This window comes from Peromyscus maniculatus, chromosome 20 (genome assembly GCF_049852395.1).
Source record: "Peromyscus maniculatus bairdii isolate BWxNUB_F1_BW_parent chromosome 20, HU_Pman_BW_mat_3.1, whole genome shotgun sequence".
Taxonomy (NCBI): domain Eukaryota; kingdom Metazoa; phylum Chordata; class Mammalia; order Rodentia; family Cricetidae; genus Peromyscus; species Peromyscus maniculatus.
Window position 1 is genome coordinate 51,518,804 of NC_134871.1, and position 19,145 is coordinate 51,537,948.

Genomic DNA, 19,145 nt, shown 5'->3' on the forward strand with positions numbered 1-19,145 from the left:
ATCCCAGCCACTTGGAGGCTGAGGCAGGAAGGTTACTTGAGGTTAGTGAAAACCCATCTGCATGGGCTAGCAAGATGGCTCCGTGGATCAAAGCACTTGCTGCAGAAGCCTGATGGCCCGAGTTCAGTCCCCGGAAAACCATGTTGGAAGGAGAGAACTCACTCCTGAAAGCTGTTCTCTGACCTCCACACTCCTCTGACACACCGCCTCACTCGTGTATCACACACCGCAATCAATAATTTTCAAATAAATGGTCTGTGCAACATACTAAGACCCTGTCTCAAAAAACAAAAACAAAGGTCAGGCGGTGGTGGTGCACACCTTTAATCCCAGCATTTGGGAGGCAGAGGCAGGTCGATCTCTGAGTTCAAAGTCAGCCTGGTCTATAGAGTGAGTTCCAGAACAGCCAGAGCTGTACAGGGAAACCCTGCCTTGAAAAACAAAACAAAAACCAAACAAGAAAACAAAAGAGTTTCCAGAAATGGAGAAGCCAAGCCTAAACTATGTGCAGTTGACTGAGAACTTACTAGAAGGCCAAATAGATCACTCAGTGTTGGAAAAGAACCCAAGAAAGAGAGATCATAGAGTGTTCCCTAGTTAATATACTGAGTTTTTTTTTTAATTTTTAATTTTTAATTTTTTATTTTTCCTTTGAGACAGGGTTTCTCTGTGTAGGTTTGGAGCCTGTCCTGGAACTCCCTCTGTAGACCAGGCTGACTTCACAGAACTCCACCTGCCTCTGCCTCCCGAGTGCTGGGATTAAAGGCATGTGCCACCAGCGCCCAGCGTACTATACTGAGTTTTATAGTCTTCCCAATGTCATGTCTGTGAGTATGTCTTAAGACATAGAGCTTTGTGGATATTGTCAAGTTAAGATAAACATACATAGCAGGGGTAGCAAATTCAGTGACTACTGTCTATATTATAATGTGCAGTGGTGCCGTTTACCTGTAATCCTAGCGCTTGCGTGGTGGAGCTAGGAAGATCAGGAGTTCAAGACCATCTTAGGCTACATAGAGTTTGAAGTCTACTTGAGACACCCTCTCAAAAAAGCAAAACATAACAAAACAAACAAACAAACAAAACCCATCCGGACCTGGTGGTGCAATGCCTGTAATCTCAGTACTTGGGAGTCTGAGACAAGAGAATTTCTGAGAGTTTTGGGTTAGCTTGGGCTACATAGTGAATTCTGCATCAGTCCAAACTAAGAGTGAGACCCTGTTTCAAAAAGGTTGGAGTGGAGGACTGGGGCTGGAAAGGTGGCTCAGTGGTTAAGAGCACTGGCTGCTCTTGCAGAGGACCCGGGTTCAATTCCCTGCACCCACCTGGCAGTTCACACCTGTCTGTAACCACAGTTCCAGGGGACCTGATGTCCTCTCCTGGCACCCAAGGTTACCAGGCCCCACATGTTGTGCACATAAATACATGCAACCAAAACATTCCTATATAAAAATCAATCCAACTTTAAAAGGGGGTGATTTAGACACAAGGTGACATGGATAAGAGGTGGGGAAAGATGCCATTGTGAAGATGGGTAGAAATTAGAGCAATGCCAAGGAATGCCAAAGATTGCTGGCAACCACCAACAAGCTGAGATAAGGCAAGATTCTTCCTAAGATGTTTTAGATTTGCAGGTCAGTCCAATCTTCTAACATTAGGACAAGACATTGTTGTCTACAAAGTTCACACTCAAGAACTATGCAGTTGAGCCCAGCGCTGGTGGCACACTCCTTTAATCCCAGCACTCGGGAGGCAGAGGCAGGCCGAGTTCTGAGTCTGAGGCCAGCCTGGTCTACAAAATGAGTTCCAGGACAGCCTGGGCTACATGGAGAAACCCTGTCTCAAAAAAACCAAAACCAAAACCTACACCAAAACAAACAAAAAACAACTCTACACAATTGAATTACAAATTCTCATAATATCCTAAATATGGTGGTTGGTCTAATGTCAACTTGCCAGAAATTAGAATCACCTAAATAGGAAACCTCACCCAAGAACTGTCCTGACGGCCTCGATTGATGTAGGTAGGAAGACCCACACTGCAGGGTGGCCCCTTCCTTCTGCTAACAGCTAAAAAAAAAAAAAGAAAAAAGAAAGAAAGAAAGAAAGAAAGAAAGAAAGAAAGAAAGAAAGAAAGAAAGAAAGAAAGAAAGAAAGAAAGAAAGAAGGAAAAGAAATGTGTCAAAAGGTGTGTCCCTTTGTGTTCCCTGGCCTTCCCTCTTACCCCCTTCATTGATTTGCCTATCATGGTCCCCAGAGTCATTCTGTGATGTTCTCCGCTATTCTCTTCCTTCCACAGAGGAAACTGGTGGGTGCAGAGGGAAGCATGTGCAGAAGCTGTGTGTCTTCTCTGGGCATCCCACTGCCCCAAACCCTGGGGGCGTGGATTTTAGGGCGACCTCACCTCTTTGAGCTTATGCTTGTCTCCGTGGTTGTAGGAAGGACCATCAGAGCTCTCTGCCTGTGCAATACGGAGCACTCCGGGCCTTGCTTGAAGCCATGCTGAGCCGATGTATGGAGTTTTCCCAGACCCCGCTGAACAGGAGGCCCCTGGTGAGGGAACTGCCACCATGTGTCTTCTGGAGCCCCTGCTCTAATGTCCGTTGGTCTGTCTGTCTTTTTTCTCTGCCATGAGACTGTAAGCATGCATCACCATACCGATCTTAATTTATTAGATCCTTTTATGTTGTAATACTGGGGATTGAACCTAGGGCCTTGTGTATGCCAGGCAAGCACTTTACCACTGAGCCTATCTCCTTTTAAGAAAAGCTATTTGTACATCATCTTATCTCCTGCGCCAGTTTATGGGCTTAAGGGTAACTATCTCCACTTTGATTGGTGATGAGGAAACTGAAGCCGCAGGGGTTAAACACTTTTCTCTAAAGACCAAAATTTCGAAGTACCTTAGCAAGCAAGGCTCATACCTATCATTCTTATATTCAAGAGGCTGAGGTAGGAGGATTGAAGAGTTTGAAGCTAGCCTCGGCTACATAATGTCTCAAAACAATTTAACTACTATCCGAGTGTTGTTAATTACATCATTTTTCTTGTTTTGTTTTTGTTTACTTGTTTGTTTATTGTTGTGCTGCTGGGAATCAAACCCAGGGCTTCATGAGTAAGAGACAAGTACTTCACACTAAGCCACATTCCTAGCCCTACGTTGTAGGCATGGTAAAGATTCTCACAACATTACTAAATACCGGATGCTTTAGGATCTTAGAAAGAATCTGACTGATGTGAACTATGTTGTAATTACTGGCTTTTAATGGTTCACAGACTTCTATATCAGGAAAGATACTCTCATTATTAGTGTTACGTTTTTCAGGATTATAGTTCTCAGACCTGCTGGAATGAGGATTTTCTTGTGTTATTGAGCAACAATGTGGACATTACAGCTACTTAGGCTATTGTTCACCAGCTGTGTGTGTATGTATATATATATATATATATATATATATATATATATATATATATATATATATGACCAAGAGCCATTCTTGAGGTGCTTAGGCACATGGGGTTAATGTTATCCCTCAGCTATTTTTAAATGAGCTACTCAGATTTGTGAGGATACAAAGATCCTTGGAAAGTTAGGTATATGCAAAGGGCGGGCTGCAGTGAGGGAGGGAGAGGTCTGTGGCATCCAGACCTAGGCTGGCACATGGAGTGGGTGTGTGACTCATGAGCTCCCCTCCCCTCCTCACCCCAGGGCCATGCTGGCAGTAGAAACTCAGAGAAGGCCACTCTTCGAAAGGGGAAATTCCTCCTGAGCACTCTGGAGGGGTTTAGGAATGCCTGCAGGTAAGGGTCCTCTGCAGCCTGAGGCTGGAGAGGAGGGGCTGGCTGCTTAGGCAAAGGACAATGCAGCACTTGGCCTCTGTGGCTCTCCAGAACTGTGAAAGGACTTTGCCTGGGCTTGGGGTATGTGGAGGAAGTTTCAGGATGGGTAGCTAGAGGCTGGACGGCTCTAGATTTCTCAAGAGCATCCTGGTGATGCTTCTGCTACTGTTCCATGAGTTTATCTTAAAAACACCTTTTAAGCTTTATTTATTTTTATTTTATGTGTGTGGGTGTTTTGCTTGAATGTATGTATGTGTACCATGTCCATGCATTGTCCATGGTAGCTAAGAGAGAGCCGGGTGGTGGTGATGCTCGCCTTTAAGCCTAGCATTTGGGAGGCAGAGGCAGGTAGATCTCTGAGTTCGAGGACAGCCAGGGCTACACAGAGAAACCCTGTCCTGAGAGAGAGAGAAACAGATCCCCCCCTGGAACTGGAGTTACAGAAGGTTGTCAGTCACCATGTGGGTGCTGGGAATTGAACCCGGGTCCTCTGGAAGAGCAGCCAGTGCTCTTAACCACTTGAGCCACCTCTGCAGCCCTCATGAAGTTATGCCTTATTCACTTTTGTTCCTCCCTGAAACTAGCCTAACACTGTCACCCTTCTCTGAGCACACTTCACATAAACAGATGTTTGTCACATCTGTGTGCCAGACCTGGGGATAGAAAGATAAGTCGGAATGACTCCTGCCAACAGGGAGCTGACAGTCTCTGAGGGAAGGGACACATTTGAGTATGTACGTGAATTCTCTAAGTTGTGTAGAATCTAAGAAAAGTGTTATAGGCAGGGAGAGGAGCGTTGGAAAAGGCAAAGAGATGTGTATCAGCAGATCGCATGAGATGCTTGGGGGTAAACACAGGGAGCCATATGTGATGGGGCAGCAGAGACTTGGAGGGCTAATTAAAGCTCTGAACTTCTCCTCTTGAAGACTTAAAATTGCCCCCACTGAGGGTGGGAATACTTTCCCCGAATTCTGAGCTCAGTCTAAGAGGGTACTTCCTCTTATGGTGCATGGGTGTTAATAAGCATACATACTGGTTTCTCAGGTTGGCTGTGGAATTCCAAGGTGAGCCTTGCGCCCAGGAGAATCCCTTCACAGCTCCCGGTGCAGAGAAGGAAGATACCTTGGAGGCCTTCTCAGAATTTCTTCTCAGAGCCTGTGACTCCCAGTGTATTCCTATGATGATGGTAGGCGCTTCTCCGCAGGCAGCGTGGACCTGGGGGACTAGTCAGCTAGCCCTCGGGCCCCTAGCCATGGTATTCTTTGCAGCCACCTTTACTCTGGGTATAAAAAGACAGTGCATTTCGTTATAAAACTAATAGATTCATCGGAAGAAAACATTGAAATGAGCAACAACAAAAATAATATGCAGGTGATGTTTGTAATGTGGTGCTTGTCTTACAGGCACTGTGTAATTCCTGTGGCCATGGAAGAAGGGTATTAGACTTTTCCCTGATATCTCTCCTGCCTCAGACCTTACACATGCTGGCCAGTGTCTGCTACTAAGCTATACTCCTTAATTGTTGACTGATGCTCTTCTGCTGTTAGAAAGCATGTGCCAGGCCTGGTGGTACACACATTTAATTCCAGCACTCAGGAGGCAGAGGCAAGCGGAACTCTGTGATTTTGAGGCCATCCCAGTCTATATAGTGAATTCCAGGACAGCTAGAGCTATGTTGAGAGACCCTGACTCAAAAAAAAAAAAAAAAAAAAAAAAAAAAAGAAAGAAAGAAAGCAAGCAAGCAAGTGCATTACAGTGCTGAGAAAGAGCATGTAATTTCATCTTTATAGATTTTCTCGTTTTCTTCCCTCCTGAGTAGTTAGCAACAGTGAATATATATGATCCTTGCTTCATTACTGACGTCCTTACGGACGTGCGTGTTCCACAAATCAGAGATACGAGTCCGAAATGAGACCTGGTCCCACAGAGCTTTGTTTATAGTTGACCTAGGATTAAGATGATGGGGGTGGGGTGGTCTGGAGAGATGGCTCAGAGGTTAAAAAAGATGATGGGGGGCCGGTTGCAGAGTGGTTGGCTCTGGAGTCACTGAGAGTCCTCATTTTCTGAGGGTTTGAGCATCCTGTGAGCCTGTCAAGATTCCCTTGTTAGTCAAGGTGGATTATAGTTATTATGTTATTCCTGCTTTCTACTTGCCTTTATTTTTGTAGATTTTTCTTTAATAAGTGCATACTTATTATTATTATTATTATTTGGTTTTATGTTTTTTTTAAAGATTTTTTAAAGATTTTTTAAAGATTTATTTATTTATTACATATACAGAAGAGTGTGCCGGCTCTCATTACAGATGGTTGTGAGCCACCATGTGGGTGCTGGGAATTGAACTCAGGACCTCTAGAAGAGCAGTCGGTGCTCCTAACCTCTGAGCCATCACCTCAGCCCTGGTTTTATGTTTTTGAGACAGTCTTACTGTGTAGTTCTGGCTGGCCTGGAATTGCTATGTAGACCAGGCTGGCCTCTAACTAGAGAGCTACTTGCCTTTGCTTCCTAGTGTTGGGATTAAAGGCACGTGCCACTACCCTCAACTACTACTTTTATAATAATATATATGTATTTAAATGTTTTGTTTTAAAACTAAAGGACTGGCATGTCCAAGAATAATGTCTTAAAGGTCCCAGCTCTTCACACATAGGAACTGAAACTCAAAGAGGAGAACGTGACTGTCTAAGGACATAAAGAGGTGGCCCTGAATTGCGCTTGGCCTTGATAGTAGACAGATTCCTTTAACCTTAATCCTGAGGTACTATATCAGCCTCTCTCATGACTGTCCTAGGATCACATGAATTTTAAAAACTCAAAAAGCCAGGTGGCAGAGGCAGGTGGATCTCTGTGAGTTCGAGGCCAGTCTGGTCTGCAGAGTGCGTTCCTGGACAGCCAGGGCTACACAGAGAAACCCTGTCTGGGAGGGGGGGGTACAGGGAGTGAAGGCCGTTGACTTCTATATTACTATTGAAATTGTAACTGTAGTGAGAGAAACGTGTCACCCTACATTATGGCCTAGAAAGCGCCTTTGTACATTATAACTCTCTGTTCCTAGGAGGCAGGTGTTCCTGTTTTTATTTGTGGGGAGCGGGTAGAGCAGAGGCCAGGGAGGTGAGGTGTCTGGTACCATCTGCTGGCAGGGTCAGTCCTTAGGTGTAGGTTTGTGACTTCAGAATCCCTGGATTTTCCTGTGTTGATCAAAGGAAAGCGGTTATCTGAACTGGGTAGATTTGATGCCAGTTTCTGAAGATGTCTTCTCCGGAGACTCGGGCCTGTTGTATTCTCCCTTCTGCTTCTTTCAGAGGTACTCAGAGGAGGCCACGCACCCCAGCCTGATGGAGGTTTTCCTCTCCATTCTGCACAGCCTCTTTGTCATCGTTCCCCACATGAAGGTGAAGTTCTCCAGGAAGCTTGGTAGGTGGCAGGTCATTATGGGTGGCTGTAGGGAGGTGAGCCCCGTCAGCAGCTGTTGAGAGTGCTCGAGAAAGCATGAGCTAAAGCGGACATTTGCATGTCTGTTAAACTGTACATCCTTGTCTCTGTCGAGTGTTGAGTGGTGGGAGAATCATGGGGCAATCAAAGCCACTGAAGTCAGTTTCCCAACTTACTGATGTTTTCAGTGTTGTCTAGAAGTCCAGGAGGTTCGCAGCACAATCCTTTCCTTCCTTCCTTCCTTCCTTCCTTCCTTCCTTCCTTCCTTCCTTCCTTCCTTCCTTCCTTCCTTCCTCCCTCCCTCCCTCCCTCCCTCCCTCCCTCCCTCCCTCCCTCCCTCCCTCCCTCCCTCCCTCTCTCTTTCTTTTTGAGACAGGATCTCACTATATAGCTCTGGCTGTCCTAGAATTCGCTCTGTAGACCAGGCTGGCCTTGAACTCAGAGCTCCACCTGCCTCTGCCTCCCGAGTGCTGGGATTAAAGGCGTGTGCCGCCACTCCTGGCTCCCCCATTCCTTTCATATACCATATCCCCTGAGACTGCAAATGATGTGTAGGGGCTCTGGCTTCTTTTCTTTTTGGTCAAGATTTATTTTTAAGTTACATGTAATGAAAATTTATAAAAAAAATAATAAAAATACTTAATTAAATTTAATTAATGAATTAATTTTATTTATTTTTGTTTTTTTGAGACAAGGTTTCTCTGTGTAGCCCTGGCTGTCCTGGAACTCACTTTGTAGACCAGGCTGGTGTTGAACTCAGAGATCCACCTGCTTCTGCCTCCCTGAGTGTGGGGTTAAATGTATGCATCACCACTGCCCGGCAAAACTATTTTAAAGATCATAAAAATCATAAAAAATTCAATGACTTTCATGGATATGTGTGGTTGTGCTGATACGGGTGGGTGAGGTTTTATGCATGTGAGTGCAGGTGTTTGCAGAAGCCAGAAGAGGGTGCTGGATCTCCTGAAGCTGGCTGGAGTTAGGGGTCACCTGACAGGGATGTTGAGAACTGAACTTAGATTCTCTGCAAGAATGGTATGTGCTCTTTACTGCTGCGTTGTCTCTCCAGCCCCAGGATCTCTGATTTCTGAGTACCGGATGCTAGGGTATTAGTCATTGTGAAAACTGAAAAAGGTCTTAACATACCTCCAAGTGTCTTGTACGGGTGCAGTCTCACTCTGTGTAGAAGCTACTGTTTGTTGGTGTGCCGAGATTTCTTCCTATTTTTATCATTCGTTCATCCATCCATCCATCCATCCATCCATCCATCCATCCATCCATCCATCCATCCATCTAGAGTGTGTGTGTGTGTGTGTGTGTGTGTGTGTGTACATGCGCACATCAAGGGACAACTTGCATAAATCATCTCTACTTTTCTGTGTGGGTCCTGAGGATCCAACTCAGGTCATCAGTCTTGGTAGCAGATGCCTTTATTCCCTGAGCCATGTTACTGGCCATGTGGCTTCTGGGCTTTTTTTTTTTTTTTTTTTTTTTTTTTTAGCCTTCTCCATCCTTAATAAATTTAATAATTTAGGTTCTTACCACGTGAGACACTGTTTGAGATGCTTTACGTATATTGATTGATTGAAAACTCGTTGGAATTACACAATCCTCATTGAAGTGAGGAATAGACTGAGTATCAGGGAGATGAAGTAACTTGCCCAAGGTTACACTGTGAGTGGAAAGTTTGCTTTCAAATCCGGTGAATGTGTATTTAGAGCTTTCTTTCTTTTTGAAAGATTGTTTTTGAGGCGTGTGTGTGTGTGTGTGTGTGTGTGTGTGTGTGTGTGTGTGTGTATTTAGGGTATATGCTCATAGTTGCAGATGGAGCCAGAAGAGGGCATGGACTCCCTGGAGCTGAAGCTACAGGCACTTGTGAGCCATTTGATGTGGGTGCTCGGAGTGAAAGCCCAGTCTTGTGGTGGAATGGCCTGGGCCAGGGGCATTAGCTAAGACAGAAGCTGTTGTCAGGTCTGTGGTGTGTGATCCAGTCTCCTTCACAGAGGCCACATAGAGATGGGGATAGGCAGCGACGACCACTGTTCTGTCTGAGTCTGAAACTAGAGTGTTTTCTCCAAAGATGGGATGAAGGGTAGAAGCAGCCATGTCCTTCCTGGTGCCTTTAGAAAGTACCAGGGGACAGGAGAGCATAATTGAGAGAGGAAGGAGGTGAGGGAAGCATTTGTTAGGTGTACTTATTCCCACCAGGTGGTGGAGGTGGTGGTGCCTGGGGCGGAGCACACTGTTGGGAGGCAGAGGCAGGTGGGTCTCTGAGTTGAAGACCAGCCTGGTTTACAGAGCAAGTTCCCGGACAGCCAGGTCTTCACAGTGAGATCCTGTTTCAAAAAAACAAACAAACCAACAAAAAGATGTACTTATTCCCAACCTATGGGGTAAAGATATTCAAAGCAGAGTTTCAGAAGTTACTACTACTAGATCCTGGTGAGCCAGACCCCATGACTACAAAACCAGTACTCTGACACCAACACCTGGAAGTTTCTGTGACAAACCTGGTTTGAACAGCTCTGCCTTCTTCCCACTTCTCCCAAGCTGACTCGTCATTCATACGACTGACCCTGGAGCTGAAGGCCAGGTTCTGCAGTGGCCAGAGGTATGTATGGTCCCTGGCAGAACTGAACAGCAAGGGGCCAGAAAATTTTTTGACGGGACAAGTGCAAGTGTCTGGTTGGTGTTAGTCATGGGACCCTGGTGTGTTGGAAACAGTGTCAGTGTTGCCTAGCAACTGACACATGAGCTGGAGGTCCTTTTGTAAGCTGAGTTTCATCTGCTACGGAAAGGCCGTGTGTAAGTGGGCAGCTGTCACATCAAAGCTGGAAGGGCCCTGCCCCAGTTTCGTTTCTGCCGCTGCGTAAGACACCCTGATAAGGCAACGTAGGGGAGGAAAGGGCATGTTTCAGCTCAGAGTGGGGAAGCGAAGGCGGCAGGTCCTTCAAACAGCTAGTCACATCGCACCCACAGTCAAGGGAAGAGACGAATGAATGCGTCCATGCTCACTCGCTTGGTTGCTTACGCTGTTTGCATTCTTTATTGTCACACGGTTCAGGACCCCCTGCCTAGGAATGGTACCACCCACAGTGGGCTCAGTCTTCCTACACCAGTTAACACAATCTTCGAGGATATGCCCAATGTAGATAACCTCTCCCTGAGACTCTTCTAGGAGAGTCTAGGTGGTGTCAGCTTAACAGTGAAAGCTAAATATCACAGGCTCTTGGAGATCATTTGTGTAATCTCATTTAAATGGAGAAACCGAGGCCCTCAGAGGTGAAAGGATACAATATTTCTCAACTTGTAGTTGTTGCCAGCCCAGCAATTTCAAAGGATCAATCTTTGTTCATGGTGGATGTCACTGTTTCGGTGTCTTGCTAGTTTTCTAGAGCACCCCTCTGTGCCTTCCCATCTGGGATTTGCCACTGTCCAGAGCTTAGAAGTGACCACAGTGTCACATGTGGCTCTGCTTCCATAGCGTTGAATAGAACACCCACATTCAAGAGAGTATTCAGGAATCAGTCTGGGTTCAAAGTCAAAACTGCAATTCAGTGTCGTCGTCTTTTTCTTCCTCTTCCTCTTCTTCCTGTCCATCTTCTTTCTCATCCTCTTCCTTCCCCTCCTCCTCTTCCTCCTTCTTCTTTTCCTCTTTCTTCTCCTTTCTTCTTTTTGCAAATGGTCTACCCCAGGCTGGATTTTGTGGCTATCCTCCTGCCTCCACCTTGGAGTGCTGGAATTATGTACTACCATGTCTGGCAGCTCCTTACATTTGTACTACTCCTTAGCCCTTTCTTTCTCTCATTTGTAGGTTTGGGTAGCTCTTGTTGGTTGTTTTCTTTACTTTTTGGCTCTTAGCTCTCTGGGGGCCCACCACTCAGCTTCCAAATAAATCACACACGGAGGCTTATTATTACTTATAAATGCCTGGCCTTAGCTTGGCTTGTTTCTTGCCAGCTTTTCTTAAAATTATCCTATCTACCTTTTGCTTCTGAACTTCTCCATTTTCCTTCCTTCCTTCCTTCCTTCCTTCCTTCCTTCCTTCCTTCCTTCCTTCCTTCCTTCCTTCCTCTTTCCTTCCTCCCTCCCCTTCCTTCTTTCTTTCTTTCTTTTTCCCTGGAACTCACTCTGTAGCCCAGGCTGGCCTGGAACTCACAGAGATCCGCCTGCCTCTAACTCCCAAGTGCTGGGATTAAAGGCGTGCACCATCACCTCCTGGCTCATTGCATCATTAAACAAATGTTCCACAGCATAAACAAATGTAACACGTCTTAAAATAATATTCTACAACAGGTAGCCTTCCTTAATTTATTTTTTGAGGAAGCTCTCAGTGATTCCATATGAGCCAGGTGCCTATTGCAAATGTGGCAGCTGGTTCCATATTTACTTTAAAATATTTCTTGTTTTTATTTTATGTGTATGTGGGTACCTACTTGTCTGTATGAATGCTGTGCCTGGGGAGGCAAAAGAGGGCATTGGGACCCTTAGAACTAGTCGTTATGTGCTGTCCGTCATGGGTGCTGGGAACCGAACCTGGGTCCTTTGCAAGATCAGCAAATGCCCTTAACCACTGAGCCATCTCCAGTTTCTCTCCCCAACTACTCACTTCTCATAGCCACCGTAGGGTCTCCTCTGCTGTGGCCATGGTTAGGCTTTCACTGGGCTCTGGTACAAGGCAGTGATGTCTTAGCACATGTCGGGGTTAACGGTGTTGGGGCTAAAGTAGTAATGCTGTCTCTTTCCTTCTCCCTTCTCCCTTTAAGTCACTCATCCCTAAATCAGGTGTGTTCCAGTTTCCTCTACTACCTGTGCCTCAGTCTCCTCTCAGCTCCCGAGAAGACAAAACCGCCCTCCCAAGAAGGTGAGATGAAGTGATCTGACCACTCCTGAATCCCATGACAGTTTTCAGTCTGGAAGTCTTGCTGATTGGCTGGATAATGAGCCAATACAATGAGACCTCTTTGCTGGAAGCTGCCCTGATGGAATTCTAGATCGATTTCTAAGGAGAGGGGATAACAGTAGAGAAACTGGCGGGACCCAAGGTTCCTGGGATGTTAGACTCCAGACAATTGAGAAAGACCGTGAAGCTTATCTGGTCTAAATCCTCTCTCCCAAGTGTCTCTACATCATCAACACTTTGCTGGTCTACATCCAGCTCAGGACTCACTGTCTCTCGAATCATCTGTTCCATTTCTCTGTTCATTCATTCATGAAGTAGTTCTTGTGCATGCATGGAGTGCCAGCCTGTATTCCAGGTGCTGCTGAAAGAGCCAGGGAGACGAAGCCCTGTTCTCTTCCAGTGAGAAAGGCAGACATTATACACTAGATGCAATGTCAGGGATGGATAGCACTGTGAAAGAAATAAAAGTGGGCCAAGGGATGCCGGGCGGTGGTGGCGCACGCCTTTAATCCCAGCACTCGGGAGGCAGAGGCAGGTGGATCTCTGTGAGTTCGAGGCCAGCTTGGTCTCCAAAGCGAGTTCCAGGAAAGGCGCAAAGCTACACAGAGAAACCCTGTCTCGAAAAACCAAAAAAAAAAAAGTGGGCCAAGGGATGGGAGAAGACAGAAGAGAGGAGACTGTGCCAGACAGGGGACCAAAGGAGAGCCGTGCAGGACCCAGGCGGGAAGAGCAGTGGGTGTAGGTAGGCCTCATGTTAGAAGTCTTCTCTTTTCTTGAGTATTCACGGAATTCTCCCCTATGCCCAGAGAGGCACAGGTAGGCCAAACAATGATTACAGTGTTATTTCCTGTGAATTTCCCCTAATCTGGACTTCTCATTTGGTATAACATAAGGCGATCAATGTTTTATGTACTCACTCATATTATCCCGTCTTTGTGGGTTAGGCTTGGTGTTGAGTGTATTTCTTCCTTTTATCACGATGAAGATTCTGTGTCATCCTCTGCTCCCTGTCTCCCCCGTCCGTTCCCTTTCTCACACACTGCCGAGACAGACGGGAGTCCAGGCAAACATTTCACTCCTTCCAGCATGACCTGGGTCCTGATTCTTTCATTACCCTGGCCAGTCTTGGCTGCATGCTTCCCAGCAGTCTGCAGCTCAGGTGTAGCTTGCAGAGAGAAGACCACAGTGCCTCTGCTGGGGTGACAGAGACTGTGTTGGCCACCACATCATCGTGGCTGGTCCCTTACACCCCCTCCTTTGTCAAGAAAACCCCTTCCACCCATTCTCTTGGGCACTGGGCACTTGATCTCAGAATGCCAGCGAGCATTTGACTTACCCCCACAGTGTCACAGTGTCACAGGAGAGGGCAGGCAGGCAGGCGGATGTGTGAGGCTCCAGGACACTCATCTTGTTATGGAGCAGGTTGGCGGAAAGGGAGGTGAATTGGAATTAGAACACCTGATTCGCTGTGCTACCCTGTTGTTTGGGGGATCCCCTCTGTGTGTTTAGGACTTGGCCTTAGCAGGATGTGGTCTCTCAGCTGGCCATCAGCTTGGATACCTGCTTCTGGTTGCGCATGCTCCAACCTGTCTCCACTCACTGCTGAAGTAGCTACACGGGAGGTTTTAGCATCTCACTTCCTCTGCTCTTCAGCCGTGGTCCTCGCAGTCTGTGGAGCGGCGTCAGACAGTGGGGGGAGAGGTCGCTGGCCTTTGGTGAAATGTGGAAAGTAAGGGTGATGCGGTAACTTGCCAGGAGCTCTGAGATCCTTTCATTTTCTATTCCTCTGCTACCCTTCTTTGTAAAACAGGTTCCATAAGAAAACTAGGATCTCTGCTCCCAGGAGAACATACAAATGGCTTTTGCAGTTTTGTTTTGTTTTGATATTTTTAAAGATTTATTTATTTATTATATATACAGTATTCTATCTGCATATATGCCTGCATGCCAGAAGAGGGCACCAGATGTCATTAGGTGGTTGTGAGCCACCATGTGGGTGCTGAGAATTGAACTCAGGACCTCTGCAAGAGCAGCCAGTGCTCTTAACCTCTGAGCCATCTCTCCAGCCCTTGAATTTTTTTTTTTTTTTTGAGAGAGGCTCTCACTATGTAGCCCAGGCTGTCTTCCCTTCTACTTCAGCCACGTGAGTGCCATCCTGATGCATCGCCAGTGTATAACAGGAACTGCATGTACCACCCCACCCTGCCAAAGTACTAATGTGCCAGGCCGGCTAGTGTTCGGGTTCTTTAAGCAGCATATGACGTCTTTTGCAGTCACCTGATCCTATAGTCCCTGATGCCCCACACATGTTCACACTGAACAGAAATGTGCCCACCTATGGCTCTGGGTCTCCAAACAGCTTGCTTCCTGTCCCTTGGACATTTCTCTCTCTCTCTCTTGCCTGCCTGTTTTCTGCTTCTCCTCTATGATTTTCTGCCCCTTAAGGTTGCCTTCTCCACCATAGGTGGCCTGATTTACTCTTTCCACACTGGAACATGGCACTGACCATTTGTCTGCAATTGTTTGTCTCATCAATTGTTCCCTTCGGGAGGCTCCGAGAGGTTTCACAGTCTGATCGAGAGTGGCCACTCAGTGAACAGACATCAGAGGAATGACTGAGTGAGTGAGTGAGTGAGTGAGTGAGTGAGTGAGTGAGTGAGTGAGTGAGTGAATGAATGCTGCATAAGGGGAAAGGAACCTCTGAGTCCCTCGGTACTACCCTCGGTGCCCTGTGTAGCCTCCACATGCAATGGTTCTCAGGCCTCATTACCTGCTTTCCTGTGTTCTCTTTGTGGCCTTCCCCTGCCCGCTCCCTCCCAGAACTCTCTGCAGTGTCTGAGTTCCTGCAGCATGGGTTGCCCCAGATCAGCAGCCGGACCCCAGAAAGCCTTGCCTTCCTGTCAGGTCGCCAGTATGTGGAGGTCGCCGCACGCCAGAGACAATACTGCCTCCTGCTCCTCTTCTACCTGGCTCACATCCATGAGGACAGGTCAGTTCTCAGGGCCGACGGCTGGCGTGAGTCCTGGGGCTTTCGTCTGTAGCCCAGCTCCGTGTAATGAATGCATGTATGTATGTATGTATGTACGTATGTATGCATGTTCATCTGTGCACACGCGTTTGAGTGCATTGTGTATTGCACATGTGTGACATGCTCTGGAAGTCTACACAACACACTGTGTGTGCATGGCAGCCTCAGGCTGTGGGCATGCTGGGGAAGGACACTGAGTTGAGGGAGGATGGGGCTCCACTGGCCTGGCCGCTCTGCCCTTCTCACTCAGGCTCTTCTCGGTCAACAGGTTTGTCCCCGAGGCAGAGTTATCTGTGGCCGTGCAGAGCTTCCTTTTGTCCATGCAGGACCAGGGCGAGTGCCCTCCGCCAGTGGTCTGCAAAGCCTCCGTCTATCTGCTGGCAATGTGCCAGGACAAGGACAGTGCCCTGGGTGAGGTACGGGCCAGAGCGCCTGGGGCTCTCCTTCTGCGCCTCTCTGCACTGACGTCCTCTGGGGGAACGTGATGATGGGTGCAGACAGGGGTGACAGAGAGAGGCCGAGGTGAAGTGCCGTGGGAAAAGAGAGGAGGACAGCGCAGAGCACAGTGAGCCTAAAACTCAGCTAGTTCTCTCAACAGCCCCCACCCCCCGAGCGGAGGGGGGGAGATGGTTACTTCTGTTTTATAGGTAAGAGAATGGGGACAGACATGAAGGTACATGGGATCACACCTGTAACATGTGGTGGAGACAGTAGAGGCCCACCTGGGTGACTGGTGACCTGCCTCGAACAAACACACACCACCACCACCCTCTGCCTGCAAAAAAAGAACAAGTGAAAATAACTTCCTCTTGGGCACACAGGCCTGCCCTTGGTGCCACCTCTGTGCCATGAGAGAGTTGTGACGAAAGTTCATGAAACTGGGTGATCGTTGTTAGTTGGACTGGTTGTGGATCTTTGTGTGTGTGTGTGTGTGTGTGTGTGTGTGTGTGAGTGTGTGTGTGTATGTGTGTGTGAGTGTGTGTGTGTGTGAGTGTGTGTATGTGTGAGTGTGTGTGTGTGTGTGTGTGTATGTGTGTGTGTGTGTGTGTGTATAGGAGGAGGTTCTGGAGATTGAACCCAAGGCCTTCCACATGCTATGTTCAATTACTCAGCTATATTCCCAGACTCCCCCCCTCCCTTTTTTTATTTTGAGACAAGATTTCACTAAATTGCACAGGCTGGTCTCAAACCTGATTCAGTCTTCCAAGTAGCTAGAATTAAATGCTCTACCACACCTGGCTATTGGATTTTTTTTTTAACTTCTCCCCTACTTTAATGATGCTTATAGTTGTATTGTCCAAGTTTTCTCTAGCTGTTTTATAAGTCCTAGAATCGAGAACAGTGTCTGACTCATAACTGAATTTTGCTTCTATGTCTTTTAAAAACATCTTATTTTTATGGTTGTGTGTGTGTGTATCGAAGTGAATGTATAGCACACGTATGTGGTTACCTGTGGAGGCCGCAAGAGGATGTGAGATTCCCTGGAGCTGGAGAAATTAGAGATGTTTGTGAGCCATCTGACATGGGTGCTGGGAACAGAACCTGGGTCCTCTGGAGCAGCAGGAAGTGCTCTTAAGAGCTAAGTCAGCTCTCCAGCCCCACTTCAATTTCTTGACTGTGAACTTCTCAGTTGTTACCTAAGAATATATATATTGTTTTTGTTTTTTGAGACAGTGTTTCTCTGTGTAACAGCCCTGGCTGTCCTGAAACTCCACCTGTAGACCAGGCTGGCCTCAAACTCAGAGATCCGCCTGCCTCTGCCTCCCAAGTGCTGGGATTAAAGGCGTGTGCTACCACTGCCCAGCTACCATAGATTATCTTTATTGCTTTGTTTACTTGTTTATTTTTTTCAGTGCTGGGTATTGAACCCAGCGTGCTGCATATGCTAGGCAAGTGATATATCAACCGTCTACGGTAACAATTAAGTTTTTGTTTTTTGAGACAGGGTCTTACTACGTACCCTTGGCTAGCTTAGCACTCACTTTGCGAATCAGGCTGCTCTTGACGTTTAAGAGATCTGACTGCCCCGTCTCCTGAGCTCTGGGACTAAAGGAGTGCGACACCATGCTCAGCCTAGCAGTTAACGTTGCTTCTTTTCTATTGCTATTGGTCCAAATGTGATGCAAACAGACTAAGTTTCATTGGAATAGAAGCATAAAGAACGTGGCTGTGTTCGGTGTAGCACACAGGGTCCCACTGTTTGTGTTTGTGGGTTATCAGCAGCCTCCAGTGAGTGTTGTCTACACTCATTACTTCCTTAGAGATTTCCACACAATAATATTCTTATTCTATCATTCTTCTTGTTTGTAGATTAAAAATTTGATTATTAGCTGGGCGACGATGGTGCATGCCTTTAATCCCAGCACTCTGGAGACAGAGGCAGGTGGATCTCTGTGAGTTCAAGGCCAGCCTGGTCTAGAGTGAGATCCAGAACAGCCAAGGGTACACAGGGAAACTCTGTCTCAAAACAACAACAACAAAACTTGATTACCATTGTGTGAGTGTATATGTGTGCACGATGTCTGTGTTACATGCGAGCACACATGCCGAAGCACGTGTGTGGAGGTCCGGGGACTACTTTGTGGTGTTAGTTCTCTCCTTCTATCCATATGTGTGTTCCGGGGATCAAATTCACCTGCTGAGCCATCTCACTGGCCTGAGTTTATCATTCTTTATTTGTTTAGTTTTTGTTGTTTTGAGACCTGGCCTCACTTAGTTCAGACTGGCTTGGGACTCAGTTCACTCAACTTGTTTGTGTAGCCAAGGATGGCCTTGAACTCTTGTCCTCTTGCTCACACTGCCTGGGTGCTGAGGTCACAGGTAGAAACACCATTGCCCCGCCCCCCACCACCACCAGTGTTAACTAGAATACTTTATCAACTGTTTACTTGCTCTCAAGGATAGATTGATAGACTGGTTCCAGGAATGAAACTCAGGACCTCACGTAAGCGAGCACACATTCCACCACGGAGCTGTACCCCCAGCCTCGATTCTTTATCTTCATCTAGCAGTTTTCAGAAAAGAAATAAAAAGCGTTTCTTATATTTTCATTCCTGCTACATCTTTTTTTATGTGTGCTGGTGTTTTTCCTGCATGCATGTCTGTAACAACATGCGTGGAGTCTGCACAGAAGCTAGAAACACCTGCTGCAGAACTCAGGTGGAGGTCAGAACACAGCCTGCGGCTCCTTTCGCTGTGTGGACCTCGGGGACTGAACTCAGGTTCTCAGGCCCGAGTGGACTCGATTACAGACATGAGTAGCTGGGGCCACTGAAAGAAATGGGGAGGAAGTCACAGAACTTAGAAGTCGGGGTTCCGGAAGTAGGGAGGTGGAACAGAAAACACTTCCTCTCGAGAGACTAAAGGCCACGCCAGTGTTTGGAAGAGAATCAAAGTATCGGAGGGGAGGGGATGTTCAGAGAAGTTTGAGAACACAGACTTTTTCAGTGACTGGTTTCCAGAGGACACAATGCAGACTTTGGGGACCTGAGTAAGACAGGACAGGAGAACAGCAGAGGGCGTCTTGAGCCAGATGGGGATGATTCTGGGCTTCTGGCTGCCAGAGACAGAGGAGAAAGGCATGATGGGAACTGTCTCAGTGGCTTCTCGATGATGGTGTATGTAGCAAGGTCTTCTTCACACTGCTGCTGGTGTGGGAGCCAAGCAGGAAGCAGATGGGACTCTGGGCTTTTGCCCTTTTAGGCCTGAGTCCATAATGTCATATAACACCTAAAAAACCTACAGCCTTTTACAAGGCAGGCAAGCACTCTATCATGGAGCTATAGGTTTTTGTTGTTGTTGTTGTTTGGGTTTTTTTTTTTAAAGTTTTATAAAATCTTTATTGACAAATAATTCACATAGTATACAGTTTGCCTGTTTGCACAATTTGATAGACTTTAGTCCAGCATCCTCATAGGCCCATGACACCATCACCACTTTCTA

At 46.8% G+C, this 19,145-nt stretch overlaps 1 protein-coding gene across 1 annotated transcript in view; it reads left to right on the top strand.

Moving 5' to 3' along the window:
* Positions 1–19,145, top strand: part of Mei1 (meiotic double-stranded break formation protein 1) — a 59,555-nt gene that overhangs the window by 19,615 nt on the left and 20,795 nt on the right. The window contains exons 12-19 of the mRNA XM_042264537.2: positions 2,439–2,553; positions 3,710–3,801; positions 4,885–5,026; positions 7,143–7,254; positions 9,823–9,883; positions 12,039–12,136; positions 14,996–15,164; positions 15,472–15,619. Coding sequence (XP_042120471.2) covers positions 2,439–2,553; positions 3,710–3,801; positions 4,885–5,026; positions 7,143–7,254; positions 9,823–9,883; positions 12,039–12,136; positions 14,996–15,164; positions 15,472–15,619 — 937 coding nt within the window. The remainder of the gene's footprint in view (positions 1–2,438; positions 2,554–3,709; positions 3,802–4,884; positions 5,027–7,142; positions 7,255–9,822; positions 9,884–12,038; positions 12,137–14,995; positions 15,165–15,471; positions 15,620–19,145) is intronic.